The following is a 22,405-nucleotide window of genomic DNA, read 5'->3' on the forward strand; positions in this document are numbered from 1 at the left end:
TAGTAATAATGTAATAATATGTCCTATAAACATTTTAAGAAATTTTATTTTTATTCAAAGCTAAAGCAACTAAATGTTATTATCAATTGCTTAAAATTTTCAATAACTATACATATTTGTGAGTACGCCACATTATCATACTTACAAATATGGAGGGTAGAGATAAAGACCACCATCTCATTTAAGGGTTCACCTAAAAAAGTGTCTTCTATAAAACAATAAATTATAGTTCAAATTTCGCCTAAATGGTGCTAATGCCACAAAAGAAATGATATGAAGTGAGGAATGATAGAAAACGTAAAGTGTCCTAAGTTCGAATACATATTATTATTTTTAAAGACTCGTTTTTATACCATTGACGAGATAAACAACAGTAGTTATACAAATAAAACTAAATATTTTGTGAATATTTCAAGCGTTAATCTCTTGCTGATTTTAATATCGGACCAAAAGCGGCAAAAATCACTCGTTGTATTCGAACCCCCTTAAATATTTTTTTTTATTTTAATTTTATTTATCATCATCATCACTTAAGCTTATCACAGTCCACTGCTGGACATAGGCCTCCACAAGTTCGTGCCAAAAATTAATGGCGTGAACTCATGTGTTTTTTGCAGGATTTTTTTCATTAGAAGATTTATATAATTTTATTATTTATTATTAAAGTAAATAAACAATTAAGTATTTTGTGAATATTTCAAGTGACTACCTGTTACCATTTATTGTTTGCGTTTGTTGTATGGGAGCCCCCCTTAAATATCTATATTATTTTTATTATTTGTAACAATAATAGCGGCAACAGAAATACATAATTTGTAAAAATTTCAACTGTCTAGCTATTGCGGTTCTTGAGATACAGCCTGGTGACAGACAAACGGATGGACGGACGGAAGGACAGTGAAGTCTTAATAAATCGGTAGAAAAAATGGGAATAATTTCCAAAGAATCGGAAATTAATAACGAATCTTTGCTTTCGCTAGAACAGACCCAATATCGGTAGAGAATAGAGATAGGTATCAAATAAATCGAATCGGTAGGTTCGAGGACGATACCACTGAATATGTCAATGTCAAACTTCAAAGCTAATGTCAAATTGTCAAATGATCAAAGTTGAAAGATTATGTACCTTTAATATTTACAATATAAAATTATAAATAATTTGATAAATAATGAAATAGAATTTTATGAATAAATCATAAACACAAATATCAAGAAATATTATTTATTGTATTAGATAATGATGTTAGGAATAATACTAGTCAAAAGCCCTCACGGCTTTTAGTGAGGATTCAAAGCTCGTTATAATATAATATTATTTGTGGGGAAATACATTATATAGTCACAAATTAACGAGACGAATTCAGTTTACACGTGTAAACAATAACGGCTAATCAAGAATCAATCCAGACATATGCAATTACACATATATATAAACTTGTACATAAAATCTGTATAGAACATATTACTCCTTTTAATGTGATTCTTATAATGTAAATATTATACTTATGTGTAATGGATAAATCAATAGAGGAAAAATTATATGATTCAATAATTGTAGAAGACTTAGAGTCTATATCAAATTTATTATCACAAGGTAATGTAAATTTTTTTGTTGTAATAATAATTTAATAACCTTTTTTTTTTTTAATAAAGCCGTGCTTATTCCCTATAGGTCCTAATGCAAACAAAATAACTAGTCATGGCAAAACATGCTTGGGAGAAGCTGCTTATAAAGGAAGTGTATTTATTACAAAAATGTTAATAGAATTTTCTAAAGATGATTGCACAGAGGAGAAAATTTTTCAAAATTATTATAAAAAGAAATATTCGAAGTCACAAAAGAGAAAACTTCGTAGTTCTGGACATCAAGATGAAACGGTAGTGAAGTGTAAGAATTTAAATGAAAGAATACCAAAAGTTGATAAAACAAATAAATATGTTTCATTACAAGGTAGCCACTATGGAAATAATCAGGGCTATTTTGTTGTTATACATAATGATGGTTCTAGTATTGAAGAAAGTAAAATTGGTAACTTAAAATCACCTGTAAGTTCTAGTTCATTAGTTTCAAGTCCACAAGCAGAGCTAGAATGGGATGAAGAGATTACTAATGTTGCTCCTACCACTAGTGAAGATGAAAGCTGGACTGCCATGTATAGGTACATATTATGATGGTAAAATTTTAATCAAGTTATGTAAAGAAATTTATTTACATTATCTTTTATATAGGTGGTATGCAGCCATATTAGAATGTACAGGTACTGCATTAGCTTCTGCTACAGTAGTTACAAATGGACTTAACCAACTTGATGCTTTTATGAGAACTGCTTTACACTATGCTGCAGAACAAGGTCATACAGAAATTGTTAAGCTTTTGATAGATGCAGGTATGTGATAATCTACGAGTGCTTAGATTTTTTATAATATATATAAAATTTTAGAGCAATAACAAGAACTTTAAATGTTACTAACCTGCTTAGGTTGCAAAGTAGATATTGCTGCCGGTGATGGACTGACGTCTTTACATATTGCTGTAATGAGGAATCATAAAGATATTGTTGTACTGCTTCTTGAAGCAGGAAGCCATGTTAATTATAAAACACATGAAAAAATGACTCCTTTACATTTTGCAGCATCTAGGGGGTATGTGGAACTGGTAAGATTGTGTTTTGTGATAAGTCCAATCTCTTTTAATTATATGCAAATTGGGGATTGCAATCCCGCACCTCATTCAATCTCGCAATATTGAAAAGTGGGATTGATCAAACTTGAGCGAGATCCCGCACTCTTAAAATAATATTTTAAAATCTAATTAAAACTACAGGTTTCCGTTTATTGTAATTATCATATTGTATGTAATAAATTTTTATTTGACACATCATAATTATATATTTTGACAATCATAATTTTTTTTCGAACAAAATAATAATGAAATTATAATGAAGTCAATTAGTTTTTAGGGCAACCAGGTAAATTTCCTGTCCATTGGAAAAGCTTACGATTAGCTAAGATATAGTCAAACCTAAGATAGCATGTATGTCTAAGGCATACTCTACTAATTCTTAATATCGTCCTGTGGTATAAAAAGTTGAATAGACAAAGAAGAAAAGGAGAAGTTATATTTTATATTACCTTTTCTTGTTGAAGTTCCCCCTCTAATTCTTCCTTTGACAGGAGAACAGTATCTATCTGTGTCAGTTGTAGATGTTGGTTGGTGTTGCGGCTGTAGGTGTATTTTTGAAAACGTCGCCTAGTTTTCTACAACTACCGTGAATCTTATCATTATATATATATATATATTTTCATTTTATGGCGTATTACCCGACATACTTAGTAGTAATTTTTAAAATTGTGGGATCTTTGGATCCTCCTTTTTTAGGTGCAGGATTTTGCAGGTCAATAATTGGTGCGAAATTCCGCAGGGTGCGGGATCCAGCTTTGCGGGATTGCAAACCCTTGAATAAATATACATAAATTGTTCTTTTACTTTTTATAAATATGTTTTGGCTTATACAAGACAGAAATCTAATATATTTTGAAGATGAAGTCTAGCATTTTAATTTTTTGATACATTGTAAAGTTTTAGTATATTAATAGCTATAATTTATCATTTTTAAAACAGCTAATAAACAGTAAAATTGTTTACTGAACGAAAAGGTATTTCAATATCAAATTTTCTATGTTAAAGGTAAGGATTTTAGTTACTAAAGGGGCTTACCTAGAAGCAAGAGATACAAGTGAACGCACAGCTCTATACTTAGCAGCTGGACGTGGTCACGAAGAAGTTGTCAAGTTCCTTGCTTCTGTTGGAGCTAATGTGAATGGAGAAGAAATTCATGGTAATATTAATTTTAATTTAATTGTATTTAAGGCTTGTAACTTATTGTTTTGGCAATCTTAAAATACCAAATGGGAAAAAATCAAACTTAAGATTTAAAAAAGATTAAAAGGGTTTTTTGAAATGACAAATATATTTTGTTTAGTTATGTTTAAATATTTCAGGCTACACACCTTTATGCGAGGCAGTCTGGCATAGATATGCGAAAGTTGTTGAAATCCTCCTAGCTACAGGAGCAAGAATAACACATTCACACAAACTTTTGCACAATGCTATTATTCAACGTCAGGTAAAAAAAATAAGTGAAAATTTTGAAGGAGTAAATATCACAATTACTGCTCTCTTCATAAAAAGTTTTGTTGCTCTTATAGGAAGATATTGTCAAATTGCTTGCTGACATTGGAGGTGGTATTAATTTGCACGATGACAATGGAGATACTCCTTTGTTATTATCAGCTAGATTATCTCAGCCTGCTGTTGCTCTATCCCTATTGCAAAGAGGTAAAATACGTTATATGGGCACTGTTAAGTCTATGTAGTTTTAGTTTATATAGCTTTATATTTCACTTCCATTTAAAAAGGTGACTATTTTTTAATGTGTATTACACAAGTAATTAGTATTTATTGCTTAAGAGGAAAGGGTACCGAAGAGACTTTTCAAAAATAGGTATTTGAATAAAATGTTTCTGTCGCGCTGCATGCCGCTACCGCGCCCCGCGCCATCTCCGCCCCGTTTTTTCTATGTGTGACTGTCGTGTTGTTAGTGTGCGTGCGCCGGCTATTCAGCTATTAATTGTTGACGATATTTTAGTGTGTGTGGCTACGGCACTAAAGAATTTAGCCACCCCCTCTCTTCCCGTGGGTGTCGTAAGAGGCGACTAAGGGATAACAAGGTTCCACAACCACCTTGGAACTCAAGAAGCCGACCGATGGCGGGATAACCATCCAACTGCTGGCTTTGAAATACTCAGGCCGAAGACGGGCAGCAGCGTCTTCGGTGCGACAAAGCCAGTACTGCGGTCACCAACCCGCCTGCCCAGCGTGGTGACTATGGGCAAAACACATGAGTTCACGTTTTATTTTGGCGTAAACTTGTGGAGGCCTATGTCCAGCAGTGGACTGTATAGGCTGTAATGATGTAATGATGATATTTTAGTATTCGCATCTTTCGTTTGTGATTGACTACGAGTACATATAGCGCATAGTGCTATTTTTCTGAATTTGGCTTGTTTTATTGAATTTGTTCTGCATCGTATTGCTGTGACTCGGCTTACTATTATTGAATTTCGTAAACTACTTATTATTTATGTTTTATTATTTTGAATTGGATACTCTTTGTGACTTGATACATGTCTATATTTTTGTGGGTAATCGAAATACTTAGGTACTTTATTTATGAATTAGGTATGTAATTACATGGTTGAGGTGTGTGTAAGAATGGGTAATGAAATACATACATAATTATAGTGTATACATGTAGTACATAGTATAAGTGTAAGTATAGTATATATATGTAATGTAGTACATACACAGTATAAAATGTTTGCCTTAGTACCTATGTAATTTGTAATGTCTCATGTTTGTCGCAGTTATTAATACATGTACAGACACTTACAAAAATCATGAAGGCGACTTTTTCAATTATTATTTTATTTATGTTTTTTTAGTTAGGCAAATTACGTAATCGATTGAATTTTTTTAAAGAGTGGTTGATTAACATGACATAACATAACAATACACTTTATTGAACACCAACAGAAAATAATAATACGTATCAGATTGATTTTTAACCGACTTCCAAAAAAGGAGGAGGTTCTTAATTCGACTGTATTTTTCTTTTTTTTTGTGTGACCGAGTTCGACTTGTACGCAAAGGAAAAAAAGCCGACTTCAATTACACCGACATGTAATACAACAAGGTAGACGAAAATATAGTCAAGTAAATACGCGTTATTAAAGATTACTCAAAAATTTGTTATCAGATCTCGATGAAATTTAAATATGACTACACGATAAACATCAGCTTTCGATTAAATTAAAAATCATCAAAATCGGTACACCTAGTAAAAAGTTATGCGGTATAATACAACGTAGGTCGACGAAAATAGTCAAGTAAAAACGTATTATTTATATTACTCGAAAAGTTGTTGTTAGATCTCAAATAAACTCAAGTGAGACCAAATGACACACACCACCTTTCGATTAAAAAAAAATTTGTAGAAATCGGTCCACTCAGTCAAAAGTTCTGAAGTAACATACATAAAAAATACAGTTAAATTGAGAGCTTCCTCCTTTTTTGGAAGTGGGTTAAAAATAGAAACCGATTTTACACGTCTATAGAATTCCTAAGTCGAAAAGCTTGAACAGTGAAAGATTTAGTATAAACGAAAGAGGAGTGAGAGGGAAATTCAAGAAGTAAGCTTTCCTCAGAACGAAAACTGCGTTCATTGGAATCACTAAGAAACTTAAATCGTCGTTTTAGATAAGCAGGTACAACAGGATTAAAAAGAATAGAGTAAACTAAGTTGAGAATATACGTATTCCCGAAGTAGGGAATTGGGTGCCACTCAGGGCGTAACTACTGCCGTATCAGCCGTATCAATGATACGGGGCCCCCTATTTACAGGGCCCCTAAGGTGTGTAAGCAAAAATTAGTAAAATGCTATCCACAATGTCACTTAATCTTCTACTTCCTGGAAAAAAGAATAAAAAAACTGTCATACATACCTATAGAGTTTTAACTTCAGAAATGACTGAAGTCTGAAAAGCAGTCCCCTTTTATCCGAGTCAAGCGTGCGCCCAATTGTTGATAACATTCTGTATCGTTTATTTCGGGATTCAGTTAATCATTATGAACAATGAATTAATCTTTTTTATATAAGAATGGGGCACACAAGCAGACGAAGCCATCTGATTTATAACGGCTACCGTCGCCCATGGCCTTTAAAGAAAAGATGTAGACACTAGACGTTTTAAAACCCCCAAATTTTAGCAAGGTCATTCCACACTTTGAATGTACGCGGAAACATTGCGTACGAAGCTCGCACATTGGTTGCAAACCACTGGTGGATACAATTAGCACCACTAGACTTCTTGACATCGAAATAATGCAGAACACGACAAACGACACTGCTCATAGTGCACATTACGCATCGCGTGTTCGCACCGTGGAATGCTCGGTGGTGCTTTTCCCTCATCGTCAAGAGTTGAATTCGACGCAAAAAGAGTGCAAAGAATTTCGCTTACTTTTTCGCATAATATGCCAGAGAGCCTTCAGGTTCGCGCAATGATGGAAGTGTAGACTAAAAAAAGTTACCTTCGACAGCTTTTGTAAGAAACAAAAGGCATGGGTTCCATTTGGGAAGCCCAATAGTCTCTCGCCAATTCTGCTGTGTTTGAACTTTGCCCTAGCGATTTACTACCTGTAAGACCTAGAGGCAGCGTTGAATCTCTTCTTCAGGTTATGCGCCTGTGAATCCCCCATATAGATGCGGAAGATTCATAGGAATTCACTAATAGTATTGGCCTCACAGGCTGAAGCGAACGATCCCCCGCATCTATTGCTGCAGGTCAAGGCTAATAACTCTCCAGCTTGGAACTACAACCTCTTTAAATTAGCTTAAAATCCGAAATTCAAAACATTCATTCCATTAAAGAACCCATGGAATTATTACTGATAAAATTCAATAGCCTTGCATCCAATTTTCCGGAGGTATTAACTTGATGTTTTTCAAAACTAAAACTGATAAAAAATTACCTAAGGATTTCGATGGAACAGGAACAGCTACAGCAGACTACACTCACTATTGTCTATTCTAGGAGGAAGTTATAACTTATAATCAATAAACATTTATTTTAATTCAATGCAAGCATTTTTTGTGAGAAATCTTTACCCATCATTTGCCTGCCCCCCCACTAATTTTGATACAGGGTCCCAAGGTTCCCGGGGTTCCAAGGAATGCTACGCTAGTGGGGCCACTAGAGTTTTTTACGCAATTCAGAAATATGATTCTATTTGCGAAGTCCAAATACGAATCGCATAGGTACATAGATTCGACCAAATTTAATAATCTGCTCCTCAGTAATGTCAAGAAAACAACTAAGCAATTTTTTACCGATGAAAAAAAACAGAGGAGGTTCTAAAGTCGCTACGTACCTATATTTATTTATGTTTGACCATGCATAGCTTTTTACAAAGTATTCCGAAATTGATAAAAAAATATATTGGAAAGAGTAAACCCCGAAGTTGTTTTTCGCCTAGGAGGCGAGGAAGAAGCGCGGCTCGCAGCTTGCTTGGCATAGGCATGGGAAAGAGCAGTCCTAATTTTTTAAACTTTCTTATTGTATTTTTTATTAGTATTACGGTAATAATAATCATAATATACTTTTTTGAAATCCTTGTGTTGAGCCCTTTTGATACCAAAAACAAACAACACGGTTATTTACCATAATTATCATTGTTATTTGTTAGCGAAACCCTTCGTTAGCCCAGGTTTGCACAGTGTTACAATAAAAACCGCATATACAAATACGGTTTTATTGTAGTTATGAAAAGAGAAATTATTTAATTTTGTTAATACGAATTTTAGAAAATATCGACTAAAAATAACATCACTAGTGTATCGATATAATTGTCGACTATGAGGCATCACTTCGCTGGCGTATATACGTATTGCTTTGACCCTTCCCTCCCCCAGACCTATCCCCCAAAAAGCAAGAAAGGGACAACTGCAGCTCAGACCGTTTTAGGTATATAATTTTTGACCAAAACAGTGTTTCGTAGTCGACTGTTTTCTCCTCAAAACATGGCAATTTTTAAAAAATTTTTTTTTTAGAAAATAAAAGAAGACTTCGGCTATGCCCCTATGTTTTCATTTTTTTGAAAATATGCATATATTTTTTTTAATAAGTGTCTGAAAATGTACAAAAAATTATGCAATATTTCGAGTTTTTGAAGTCTCCTAATTCCTATGATAATAAGAATATGAAAAAAATCAAAACATAGGGGCATGGTCATGGCAGCAAAGAGTTCTATGTCACAAAAATATTTGATCTAGTGTCATTATCCAGGGAGAAAACAGTCGACTACGTTTGTATGGAGAAAGACCCGGTACCCTTTCCTCTTAAATAGAAATAATATTTACCATATTTATAATATTATTTATTATTAATTAGTGTTGTCTTTTTTAACCGACTTCAAAAAAAGAAGGATGTTACTCAATTCGACCGTATATATATATATATATATATATATATATATATATATATATATATATATATATATTATGTATGTTCGGGGATAACTTCGTTGTTTATGAACCGATTTTGATAATTCTTTTTTTGTTGGAAAGGAGATATCCCTAGTTTGGTACCATGATAAAGAAGAGAACCAGGATCTGATGATGGGGCCCTAGAGAAATCGAGGGAAACTCTCAAATATCCGCATAACTTTTTAATGGGTGTACCGATTTTGATGATTTTTAATTTAATCGAAAGCCGATGTTCGTCACGTGGTCACAATTAAATTTCATTGAGATCTGATTACAACTTTTTGAGTAATCTTTGATAATACGTATTTACTTGACTATTTTTTCGTCTACTTACGTTGTATTACTTGTCGATATAATTGAAGTCGGTTTTTCTTCGTTTGCCTGCAAACACAATTATTACTATAAGGCTTTAATTTGGTCTATTTTATCATAATTAAGTTTGTAATCCATTTCAACCAAAGTGTATTAAGTAACCCCTCTGGTGTAGTGGTGCGTGTACTCGCCTAAAACACTGACTGTTTTCGGGTTCAGTTCCCGCTCAGGATGGATATTTGTATTTGTACAAAAAATTTCTTTCCGGTTTGGATGACTGCCCCTATGGGTCTTCCCACCGTGCCTCGGAGAGCACGTTAAGTCTTCGGTCCCGGTTGTTATCAGAAATACCTAATAGAGATTGTTAAGCTCCAATCCTTCTCCTACATGGAGAAAGAGGCCTATAGTAGTGGGATGTTACAGGCTGAAATGTCATATTAAGTTGAAAATAATTTCAGGTGCAAATATAAATTCTTGCAACAATATAACGGGAGCTAGTGCACTTCACATAGCCGTGGAGAGCATAGACTGTCCAAATACATTTGAAGTCCTACTTTGTCATTTGTTGGAATATGGGGTTCATTTAAATGTTACTGCTCTGACTGGTGATACAGCCCTTAACCGAGCATTGCTTCTTCAAAAGTAGGTATCTATTTTTTTTTAACTATAAATCTATACAAATAAATTGGTACATGTACAGTGTATACATCCATATGCATTTAGTAAAAAGCGGTTATTTTAATATTACAAACAGACACTCCAATTTTATTTACTTGTACTTCAAAATTAATTATTAAAAGAGTTCGTGACGCGAATGGCACAAAAATTCAGCTTCTATATGCTGTAGTGGTAAATACGTTGAAAAGACTAGCGCATAACAATATAGATTCATTTGTAAATGTAAACTCTAGTTCTGAAGTTTTAATGCATTCATGCTAAATCTAAAAGATATTTTTACCGAATGTAAACTATCATTCCTAACTCTGGGCATTTCATTCAACACTATTCCTTTCTATACATAATTTGAAGTAAGTCATACTATAATTGTAGTTGCTTATTATATAAAATATCTTTAATAAGACTTTATATTTCAGAGATGATGCAGCTGTTTTGTTGATACGTCATGGTGCCGACGTTAATGCATGCGATTTACATTCGCGTGGCTTAGACAATTTGACGATAGCTAGTAGGCGGCGAACAACAAACCTTGCAAGGCTGCTTATAAAAGCAGGCCACCATATACCTATCCCTGATACTAATTCTCCCGTACCGAAACAAGATACCACATTAAATTGGTTGTACTATATTTGTAGGGAGCCACTGACTTTATTAGACATTTGCAGAATTCGAATAAGAAGTTGTTGTGGAAATATGATTATGTTTCATTATATAAATGCTTTACATTTGCCAAAGACTTTAAAAAGATTTCTTATGTTAGAAAACGAAGCTTAATATATTATTATTAAAAGTTTAGACCAATAAAAGTATACTTTACTTACTATACTTTGATGAGTTAGTGCAGTGGTCACAGCAAATGATATGCTAGCAATTTTGAGTTTGGTAATACAACAATTGTAAAAGCTATTATAAGACTATATCTGTTTTTGGAGTCTCAGCCTTTTTTTTAAAGTACCAAAAATAAAGGAGGTAAGTTAGTTCTGCATAAAGCTTCCTTCCATTGTAAATTTATTATAACCGTGCTTACGCGCCCATTGGTTGGTTTATGCAGAACTAATTTACCGTCTTAATTTATTTGCTTTAGCAATTAACTAGCTGTGCCCTACGAAATGTAATGCTGTTTGTTTAATAAAGAAATAAAATATGCTTTTCATCCAATTATATTCTCAATTACATCGCAGACGTGGTCTGCTTAGCTTATAGTTAGCTATTATATTATTAATAACACTTTTTAAAGTGAAAACGTCTAATAAATCGATTAGCGCCGGCTGAATGTACGTAAAAGGATGACTCATTGTAGCTCAGTGTATGCTTGCGCCGTATCTATATCTATATGTTTTGTTATGACGTTGTCACGGTAAACTATCGTCTGTAAACCTTTTACAGACATCCAATTTTTTTATTTGTTTTATTTAAAAATAAAAGATGTAATATATATGTATCATTTTATTATTAAGATCAAATATCTAGTTATACAAAGGTGTACTTAGTGAAAATATAAAAATTTGTAGGAAACTAACTCTAGTGATATAATAATTATGCTTTTCTCTAAAGACTAAAATAGTTTTTTTTCTATAATTTTTTTATGAAACATAAATTTTGATCTCAAATTAGCTGCTATTTATATTAATATACATTAAGAATATAATATTTGTATATTTTCCAACTTAATAATTTCTGTTGCAAGAGTAATAATAATAGTATAGAAGTATGTATAAAAACATGTTACAGATTAATGACTGTTTATTTTATTTAAAATCTTTTGCGTACATAAACATTAGAAATACCTTTAAACACGGTATTTTCGTAGTTCACTAAAGTAAATTATGAAAGGTCTTTCTAATTGTTATGAAACTTTAACACACTTAGTATTACTTATAAATTAAATTATACAGGGTGAAAATGCCTACATTTACTATAAAATTCACAATTGAAAATGGTTATATGTATATTAAACCATTGGAATGAACAGTAAATCTAGTCACAAAACTTTTAATCCAGTTTGTACAAAATATTACAAAAATAAAAAGTTTTTTTAATTTTTCTTGAATGTAAATAAATTTTGTCACATTAATGTGGAAATTTTATGTTAATATTCATACATTTATTTATGCATTATATGAATTAGACTTTTTTACGTCAAGAACATTAAGAAACTAATCAAGGAAAAGGATATTTTGACAAGTTTTGACCTTGGTCATTGTACAAATTGGATTACACTAACGATATGTTAAACACTTAGACACATGTATATTAATTAAAATATTTAAATGTGAAGTAGAAGAAAGTGAACAAGTGGGTTTATGTAAGATAAAGGATCTTATCTTATATTTTTGTTTTAATTATATGGCCAAGTTACCCTTATTATCTTTTATGTCTCTTAATGAAGGGCAAGCCTCAAGTAAGATTTTAATAATATTTTGATTTTTATTCTCTGCAGCTTTATGAAGGGCTGTTTTACCGTCATCGTCTTGCAAATCCAGCCTTGCTCCATTCCTAATCAAAAAGATAACTGTTTTTTCTTTTCCTAAAAAAAATTAGATTTCATTGCAGTTAATTTTAACTGATTATTTATTTAAATATAATAATTGTATCAAACTGCACACAGTGTGCAAATTTGATTAAAATAGGTTAAGTAGTTTAGGGAGTCCATCGCGGACAAAAAACGTGTCGCGTAATTTATATATATTAGGATATTGTTTTGATGATTAATGTTGTAATTGGATATATTATATAATTTGATAACTAACAAAAAAGTGTGCCATAAAGGAGTGAACAGAAATATATTCTGAGAGTTAAACTCTGATAATAATTTTACGTGTACATTGACAAAAAAAAAAAAAAAAAATTAACGGTTACATCTAGTAAGCTTTTTCGAAAAAAAAATAGAGTTTTCGTTTTCGGCGAATTCAAATATTCACCAAAAGTTTTCATGTCGCTTTACTCAAAATTTACTGAGTTGTGGCCAGCATTACTGGTATGGTCTACAAGTCGCGTGACCCGAATGACATAATTATGTACTTTGTATAAGTGTGCACTTCGAAAGGAGCTGTACATCGCTGCTCTCTTCAAATTATATTTACGTATGTGTACATAAAGTCCCAAAATAAGAGGGTGAAAGATAAAACCTATAAGGATACTTGAAATTAAAAAAGTAATTTAAGGAACTAAGATAGGATGGAAGTGCTTAGAACCACAAGGCCTCAGACCTATTATTAAACCATGCTATAAACTCATTCGTTAGGTTTCTGGTTCCATCTTGTTACATTATTGTAACAAGATGGGACCACAACTTGAGAAGTTCACATGGCCACTTGAAAGAGATCCTTCTGAGTTACTGAAGAAAGCAAAACTGCTGTAGGTGAAGCTTAGTAACATATAGGCATAATAACAACACAACAAGTTATAAAGTTAAATTAATATTTTATGAAATCCTTTGATTAAGTTAGTACTTTTTTTTTTTATGTCACTAGGTCGGCAAACAAGCGTACGGCTCACCTGATGGTAAGCGATTACCGTAGCTTATAGACACCTGCAATACCAGAAGCATCGCAAGCGCATTGCCGACCCAATCCCCAATCCCCCCAGGAGCTCTGGTCACCTTACTCACCAGCAGGAACACAATACTGCTTGAAAACAGTATTATTTTGCTGTGATCTTCTGTAAGGTCGAGATACTACCCCAGTCGGGCTGCTCCATATTTTGAGCAGGAAATTCCTGCTGTGTCCTACCTCAGTTATACTTAATTATCTAGTGATAATACGATACAAAAATGTAATTAATTTAGTTTTTTGATTTAAGGTGACTGGTGTAGAAACTACCACTATAGTTACTTTTTTGAATAGAGCACTGCGAAATATATCTCATAAATAGTCAAAAATATACCCTTTAATTTAATTTTATAACAAAATCAACTCAGTACCAGCAATCATTTACTGCCAAAAAAATATTGCAAAGTGCAATGTGATATTATTTTGGCTGTCTACTAGGAGTAACCCCTTAAGAATATTATTATCATATACCTGCTACTGCTGCTTTATGTAGTGGTGTAGACTTAGCGCTCCTGGTCGGAGCATCGATTAATCCTCCATATTGTAGAAGAATTCTACATATATCTTCGTGACCATTACGTGCAGCATAATGTAAAGCAGTATATCCAGAGTTATCTACACTGTTTACAAGTTCCTTTGTGTTTTTTGCTTTATCTATCAATAATTGCACACGACCCTTGTCACCTGTAAATGCTGAAGATTTTGTTTTATTTATAATAAATATGTTGTTAAATATAAATAACAATAAACTCATTATATATAAAACTAGCAACCCGCCTGGCTTCACACAGGTGTAAAAACTATAAGTGTTCCTCTACTATATTATGCATGTATTATACATATAAACCTTCCTCTGGAACCACTCTACTAAAGAAAACTGCATTAAAATCCATTGTGTAGTTAAAGATCTAAGCATACAGATAGAAAGGAAGCGACTGCTTTATACCATGTAGTGATTATACAAAAGAAATACCTGCATTCCATATTCCTCTCTCCCAATCCATTTCGGACAATGTTTGTCGCACAGATTCATTAGGGCTAGTTATATTACAGTTAGAATGATTACAACCACTTTTATGATCCATTTCTTACTTAAACTATAAATAAAAAAGTTGAAAATAATTATTTCCTTAGTGGTAATTAAATACGAATAAAGAAAAATTAAATATTTCTTTTAAGGGTCCATGTAATCTCAGCTTCTCCAGTACTACATACAACTTTATATCCCAACTGACACAAAGCATTAATGGCTTGAAGTGCATTTGCCTTTATTGTCACTCCATTTACAACATTTGAGCCAGAACCTGGAAATTTCTGAATAATTGCCTTTATTTCTTCCTGTCCTAAACCAAACACTGAGCTATCATTTGCATGTAAGGAACCTTTGATGGCAATGTAAATATAACCATCTTCTGCAATTGGAATATTCGCCAAATTAGTAGTTAAAATATTTTGACTGCCTTTTGTTTCCATAGTGAGTTTTTTTAGGGCAAATGAAGAAACTGAAATATATGTTGATGTTTAAACCTCTTCGTCCTTATTGGAATGCTGAAGGTGCATAGCCTCTTTACTGAAGTTGGTTATGTTATCTTGCTCAACAATTATAGAAGGTTCAGGCTCAGAAAACTCTTTTCTCATTGTCCACATGTACTCATTATAATCTTGTTTCACAGCAGTTGAACTTGACGCTACGACTTTGTATCCTAATACCTGTAACATATAAGTAACAAAAGTAATAACATATTCTTATCACTTTTACACTATAGATATTTGTTATCAAGTGATCCATCATATCAATCATAGTCACTTATCTCATTATAGATAGTTACCTCTAGTGCACTGAGAATCACACAAGGATGTTGCAGATAAACAATTGTAGAATCATCACAATAGCCACCACATGCAAATCTTTTTAGTTGTTCTATATCTCCAGCTACATAAAACAAATATGAGATTTAGATAGAAGTAATAGTAAGTCAAAAAGCACTGTGCTGAAAAGTTACTAGATTTTTGTTAACTGGATATGGAAATACAAAAACAATATTTTTTAGGTACGTCATTTGTTAAAATTACAAACGTTCTATTTTTAGATAAGCAGTAGACGAAACTACCTTTTAATCCGGACACCAACACACGCCAAGGATTTTTATGTCCATACGATGCTAGATTACCTCTGATCAAAATGTAGGGCATTGATTACAGATACTTTGTTCTTAGTTGTTTGTTGAAGAGTATTTAGTAAAGAACAATACTTTATCAAATTACTGACGTTGTCTTTCTTTAAAAATTATACATTTGTTTTCATTGCGTTACAAACATAATTGTCAATAATTGTAAAATTGTCAGACTACAAAAGTTCAAAGTCAAATTGTTTTTTTTTTATCTAAAGAGCGACAACCTGTCTTTTTAAAGTATTTTTTACTTTTCACTATTTTGTAATCAGCTTGTCTGCTGTATTAATAAAAGACAGTATCATTTAACTAAGTAATAGGAGTTTCAAATTTAATTTTTTATTTCATCTACTCTGATACTGGCAATTCCGCAAGGGAGCTAAAGCCAAAGAAGAAAGATAAGAAGTTTCAAATTAAGGAATGGAGATAGTGCTGTTTTTAATTTGAGACAATATTATATACTTACGCTTTTTGAGAGAACATCACCAATGCAGAAATTGATTAAGTTTAGATTATGTTTTTAAAGGACAATGGCCAAAAAAAACCCAGGCTGAACAGATACAGGATGTAGCTTAAAATTATGATAATATTGGGTGATGAAAATATATGATATCATCACCATCAAATTCGGTGGCTAAATGTGTGATATTGCTATTTTTAATTCATCAGGGATGATTTTTTTATCTTTAAGATATTTTCAATTTGGGTATCTCTGATGATGTAAATACGTTATTCAGCGTACCGGACGTTATAAACGACGGGACGGACGATATTGTAATACTATAATTATCACTTTTAATAAACTAAAAGAAGGAAAGTGGTTCCCAATTCGACTTTTATTTTTATATATGTTTAGGAATAACTACTTTATATTTGAAACCATTTTATTGATTATTTGCGTTGAGTTCAGTATAGAGACATACAGTCTCTGTGGTCTAATGGTTATAAAAAAAATGTAAGTACAGAAATATCTTTATTTTTATGTTTCTATATCTAACGTGACATACTCTAGGCTCAGAGCGGGATGTTGGAAGTTGTCTTCGTGCCTTGCCCACCCTAGATAATATAATACGCTCATTACATGGGTGCAGCTTCCCAGGGTTCTTTTACCATGGATACAAGTACAATAGTATTCCAAAATGGAATGTCTCCCATCTCATCTTTTATAAAACACATAAGTGTAATAGGTTTTTTCTTCTTACGTGCCTGGACTGAATCCTGCATCTTATTAAAATATTGTTCTCTTCGTAACCTTCGAGTGCGACCAATTCTGGCTCTCTATAAACTTCGATTTCATATTCTCCGGTTCTTTTAATGTGCTCGCTGCAATAGGAGCGAGCGATTTTCACATGGTAAGTTCCAATACCAAACAATATCAAATCTTCTAGAGTTAGACGTGGGAAGTCCACCAAGTTTGGGTTGTCACCTTCCATTCGCAAGAACACTGCTCTTTACCTATTTAAATTATTTACCTCCACATAGTCTGCAAGTAAGTTCGGTTTTTGTATATTTGTATTTATTATCTCAATAAATTGTTCAATGTACACACTGTCTTCATAAGGTGATTAAAAAACAACTAATTATCGAAGCAGCTATCTTATAATCTGTGATAGTGGTTTGCAAGGTTCGGTTAAAAATTTTATAACGAAATATCTTAAAGTCGCGCTTGAAGCGGCCATTAACTGTTTCTACCACCCATCTACACATGGTTAATAGTCGAGACTTATTTGCGTTATCCGTTGTGAGTTGAGTTTCATTGCGGCTTTTCGAAGGTGGCATATGAACTGTGTATCCATATGATTCCAGAAGTGAAACAGAGTCCCGGAACCCCCTGTCTAATATAAAAATATCTCCCTCTTCGAGGAAGTAATTAATTGGAGCTTCCTCCGCTGGTTCCCCGTGGTTTTCCAAAATCTGTTGTCCGATAGACGCATCTGATGTTGTCGCATTGTCGCTATCGTATGCTGTGTTAATACATGTGACAATAATGTGTTTATCATCTTCGAATAAATAAAACTATTTAATAACTTAATAACTTATTTATATCGACAAAGATATCTTAAAGATAAAAATAAAACGCCCCAAATAAAAACTCTCCGTGTTTTTAAACTTCTTAGTGTTGTTAAACTCTACTCTGTTCTCAGTGTTTTTAAACTCCAGTGTCGATGGGAGTGTAATAAAACGATTGAATAACGTATTTACATCATCAGAGATACCCAAATTGAAAATATCTTAAAGATAAAAAAATCATCCCTGATGAATTAAAAATAGCAATATCACACATTTAGCCACCGAATTTGATGGTGATGATATCATATATTTTCATCACCCAATATTACCATAATTTTAAGCTACATCCTGTATCTGTTCAGCCTGGGTTTAATTTTCATACTTCCGTGGCCATTGTCCTTTACTAGTGGTCGCCCAGTTGTCGAAATTCGACCGTAATTTGTTTTAATTATAAGTTTAATCATTATTAAGGTTCTGTTATCAAAAACTATACATCTATAATAATTAACGAAAGAGCTTATATACATACCTGTGTGTGTCAAATACATGGTAGTTTGTGATTTTTTTTAAATTGATTTAATGTATTTTTACGCATACTTTTCTGCATTCTGCTCTGCTTTTCTATATAACTTATATAAAGAAGCAGTATATATAATATAAACTATAAGTGTGCGAAATGTCGTCCGCGAATTTTTCGTAAAAAGGGGTACAAAGTTTTTGCTTCACGTATTAATTTTTAAAATTGGTTGGTGAGTAAATCGTGAATGAAATGTCTTCTTATAATATTTGTTATTTCAAATTCTCAAACTAATACAAAGTTCGACGTATTTCCTAATAAATTAAGCTGACATAAAAGTATTGATGTCTGATGAATTCTCATTTACTCTTATATTTGCTATGTGGTTACGGCAGTAAAGAATATAACCACACCCTCTCTTCCCGTGGGGGTCGTAAGAGCCGTATGCCCATCATGATGACTATGAAAATAACCCCCGTGTGTTCACGGCAGAAGTTTCGGTCCTCAGCTCTCGGCAGCCCGACTATTCGCGGCTACGGCAGCAGTCGTGGTGACGGTGGAGCAGAGGGTGCTAAGAATTACCGGGTTACGGGAAGCTGTCATTCAACACTACACCTGTTAACGTTTAATAGATACACTCTACGGCTGGACCATCATCTCACCAAATTTGAAATAGAACTAAGTCACATTAAGTGGAGCATAGTAGGATTGTCTGAAGTCGAAGAAAGGGCGAGGACACGATGATCCTGGACTCCGGGCACATATTCTATTTCCGTGAAGGTGATGGGCTTTCCCAAGATGGCGTCGGTTCTCTGGTCCACATGACTCTCACTAACAACGTTGTGGAAGTCAGCAGTGTCGACTTGGGTAGGGTTAGTACCTTGTACTTAAATTCACTGACAGGTACTCCTTGAAAGTGATACAGGTATATGTGCCGACCTCAGCACTCTCTGATGATGAAGTCGAAGCCTTGTATGACGATATTACAAGGGCATTCACATATAGCACCATATATGACACTATTTCCGCCTTCTACAACTTTGTTATTATGGGAGAATTCAACGCTAAAGTGGGAGTAAAAGACCGCGACGAATCGAGCACCGGACCACACGGGTTGGGGTTCCAAAATCGCAGGGAGCAGATGCTTGTCAATTTCTTCGAGTCGGAGGGACTCTTCTTGGTGAATTAATTTATCGAGAAGAAGCCCCAAAGGAGGTGGATGTAACAGAGCCCTAATACTGTGACGAGGAACGAGATAGATTTCATCATAGCGGATGTAAGCTGATGTGTGGTTACGGCAGTAAATAATATAGCCTTTCTTCCCGTGGGTGTCGTAAGAGGCAACTAAGGGATAACACAGTTCCACCATAACCATCCAACTGCTGGCTTTGAAATACCTACATAGGTCAAAGACGGGCAGCAGCGTCTTCGGTGCGACAAAGCAAGCCCTGCGGTCACCAACCCGCTTGTCCAGTATGGTGAGTATGGGCTAAACATATGAGGTGTTTGTAGAGGCCTATATCCAGTACTGGACTGCGATAGGCTGAAGTGATGATTCTAATAAACGGAGAGAAGACCTTGGCCAGCAGTAGGTGTGTACAGGCTGATTAATTGATGATAATATTTTTTTTTTACTAATGACATTCTTATCATAACTATCGTAATAAATTGTTATGAAATTGATATGATTAGCGTTAGACATTTGTGTAAGTTCTAACATTAAATAACAAAAAATATATAGATTTTTTCAAAAGAAACAAAAATATGTTAAACATAACACAGAAATAAGAAATAGGTACAATGGATTTATAATAATACGTATATTAGATGGTAAAATAACTAATATCATAAAGTAATTAATGAACATAATTATATAATTTTAAGTCAGTGCAATCAAATTTAAACAGTAGTGTAGCAGTAGTGGATAATTCTACTCATTACTCGTCGTAATCAGTTTTTGCTACTCAAATTTTTCGGAGTTTTGGTGATAAGTATATTTTTATAACAGTACCTACATATAAATATGCTGGCAGTTAAAAAAATAACATTTTTGCAGTCAGTCATGTCTCAAAATACTGTTCAGACTCTAAAAAATTAGTTATTAATACTCCTTAAGCGCCCGCTTAATCTTATTCCTTTCATCAGCTCATTACTGTTCAACTGTTTTTTATTAGATTGTTTATGAAACGGATTTATATACATGGCGTGCGGGAAATATTTGACGTTGGGTTCAATGAAATCGAAAACGTCTGTAGTGTGTTCCATAAGAATATTCCTTTATTACCTTTTGCTATACCAAAATTATAGTTTCACCATAAAGTTTAATAACTAATATTTTTTTGTAACGCATTTTATACAAAATAATAAAAGAAAAAGGTGCCATCATACTTTTCTTATTTTCCTGTATCTTCAAATATGATTTTATTATTAAGTAGCTATATTTTAAACCTCACATAGGTGAGAACAGTTTATTATATTTTGGGTGCGGTACCTACATATAATTTAATTAATGTATAAGATATAGATACAACAGTACCTACATTTGTTTACAAGGTACACCTGTGTGCCTCGTACATATGGCGGTGTACACTGGCTTAATATTTTTAGGCGAAATGGGGCTAACGACTATTATAAAGAACCGATATTGTAAATTTTTCTCGTGTAGTGTAAATAGTTTTAAAAAGCTGAAAAGAATTTTACTTTTACGAAATATTTCTTAGAACAGACAAATGCAAAGTTGTGAAATTGTTTTGCGAAAACTCAACTCAACGAAGTCTCAACACCGCTTTAAAATTCTTGCGCTCAAATAATTGTGTTTGCTCGCAAATCAACAAATAACTGATTGTAGCGTACGTAGGCGAAAAAATAGACAAGTTAATACGTGTCAATCAAAGATTACTTAAAAACGTAGTGATCATCAATAAAACTTAAATAGGACCAAAATACACAAAAAAAAAAACTCCAAAAGCTAACCAAACTCCAAAAGACTCCAAAAGAGGACCAAGACAAGTATCAGATTTAGATTTAAATAAGAATCATCTAAATCGGTACACCCAGTAAACAGTTATAAGATATAATAGGTACAACTACGCAGTTTCCCATAAAAATAAACTTTATTTTAATATAATATAAAATTGGTAATATCTTACATGAAATACAGCGTCACTAAATCCACATATCTTTATCATTTAGGTATGCAATTCTGCGCCGAATAATATATTATATAAGCTTCAGTTTTTTTATTAATTTTTTTTAATACAAATTGAAATTAATTCTCAGACAATTTAAATATCCTTTGTGGAATTTAATTATACACGCGAATACCATAACCCAGAAAGGAGACGCTCACTTACATATTATAATATAGCAATCCATATATTTCGTTTGAGGGAATTAGATCAAGAAATCGTGAGGGCCAGACTTTCGTCATATCATAAAAGCTGAAAATTTCTCAGCGCATACTCCCAACACGAAGAAACAATGGCCAAATATGAAGTTTAACTCATGGTCGCTTTGGGAGATACCTTATCATTTATATGTATACATATAATTATAATTTATATGAATATAGCCATCCCCTCTCTTCCCGTGGGTGTTGTAAGAGGCGACTAAGGGATAACACAGTTCCACTACCACCTTGGAACTTAAAAAGCCAACCGATGGCGGGATAACCATCGAACTTTTTTATTTGTTGGTTTTTTTTATTATTACTCTTTTCTTTTTATTTTTTATTTTAATTTTTTATTTGATAAAATTTTACTTTTGATTTTTTAAATTAATTATTTAAATTTTTAGTTACATTTTTACCTAATTTTGATTTTTACTTAATTTTGATTTCATTGTTGTATGTCTGTAAGCAGTGTATGTGTCTCAAATAAATGTTTTTCTTTATTTTTTTCAAAAAAAAAAAACTGATGGCTTTAATATACACAGACCGAAGACGGGCAGAAGCGTCTTCGGTGCGACAAAGCCAGCCCTGCGGTCACCAACCCGCTTGCCGATCGTGGTGACTGTGGGCAACACACGTGAGTTCACGCCATTTTTGGCGCGAACTTGTGG

General features: G+C 33.1%; 4 protein-coding genes across 6 annotated transcripts; 1 reads left to right on the plus strand and 3 right to left on the minus strand.

Annotated features, from left to right (window-relative positions):
* Positions 1 to 1,453: 1,453 nt before the first annotated feature.
* LOC123669160 (ankyrin-3-like) lies at positions 1,454 to 10,891 on the plus strand. The gene is made up of 9 exons (XM_045602793.1): positions 1,454 to 1,594; positions 1,673 to 2,159; positions 2,230 to 2,387; positions 2,481 to 2,656; positions 3,689 to 3,839; positions 4,003 to 4,127; positions 4,210 to 4,339; positions 9,878 to 10,061; positions 10,514 to 10,891. Exons 1-9 carry the CDS (start codon positions 1,513 to 1,515, stop codon positions 10,869 to 10,871), a joined length of 1,851 nt encoding a protein of 616 aa, XP_045458749.1. The 5' UTR covers positions 1,454 to 1,512; the 3' UTR covers positions 10,872 to 10,891.
* Positions 10,892 to 11,528: 637 nt separating this feature from the next.
* LOC123669444 (ankyrin repeat domain-containing protein 39) lies at positions 11,529 to 14,733 on the minus strand. Of its 3 annotated transcripts, none has more exons than XM_045603050.1 (3): positions 14,622 to 14,733; positions 14,120 to 14,332; positions 11,529 to 12,624 (listed from the first exon to the last, which is right to left on the minus strand). In XM_045603050.1, exons 1-3 carry the CDS (start codon positions 14,731 to 14,733, stop codon positions 12,440 to 12,442), a joined length of 510 nt encoding a protein of 169 aa, XP_045459006.1. In that variant the 3' UTR covers positions 11,529 to 12,439. The 3 variants fall into 3 exon arrangements, with proteins under 3 accessions (XP_045459006.1, XP_045459007.1, XP_045459005.1); XM_045603051.1 differs by having other exon boundaries at positions 11,529 to 12,593; positions 14,120 to 14,341; XM_045603049.1 differs by having other exon boundaries at positions 14,120 to 14,341.
* A 76-nt stretch (positions 14,734 to 14,809) lies between these two features.
* Positions 14,810 to 15,121, minus strand: LOC123669448. Its single transcript, XM_045603053.1, has one exon. The coding sequence runs from the start codon at positions 15,119 to 15,121 to the stop codon at positions 14,810 to 14,812; it is 312 nt and encodes a 103-aa protein (XP_045459009.1).
* A 48-nt stretch (positions 15,122 to 15,169) lies between these two features.
* On the minus strand, positions 15,170 to 15,982 carry LOC123669447. The gene is made up of 3 exons (XM_045603052.1): positions 15,760 to 15,982; positions 15,478 to 15,581; positions 15,170 to 15,358 (listed from the first exon to the last, which is right to left on the minus strand). Exons 1-3 carry the CDS (start codon positions 15,839 to 15,841, stop codon positions 15,170 to 15,172), a joined length of 375 nt encoding a protein of 124 aa, XP_045459008.1. The 5' UTR covers positions 15,842 to 15,982.
* Between the last annotated feature and the right edge of the window lie 6,423 nt (positions 15,983 to 22,405).

This window comes from Melitaea cinxia, chromosome 3 (assembly GCF_905220565.1).
Source record: "Melitaea cinxia chromosome 3, ilMelCinx1.1, whole genome shotgun sequence".
Classification (NCBI taxonomy): Eukaryota; Metazoa; Arthropoda; class Insecta; order Lepidoptera; family Nymphalidae; genus Melitaea; species Melitaea cinxia.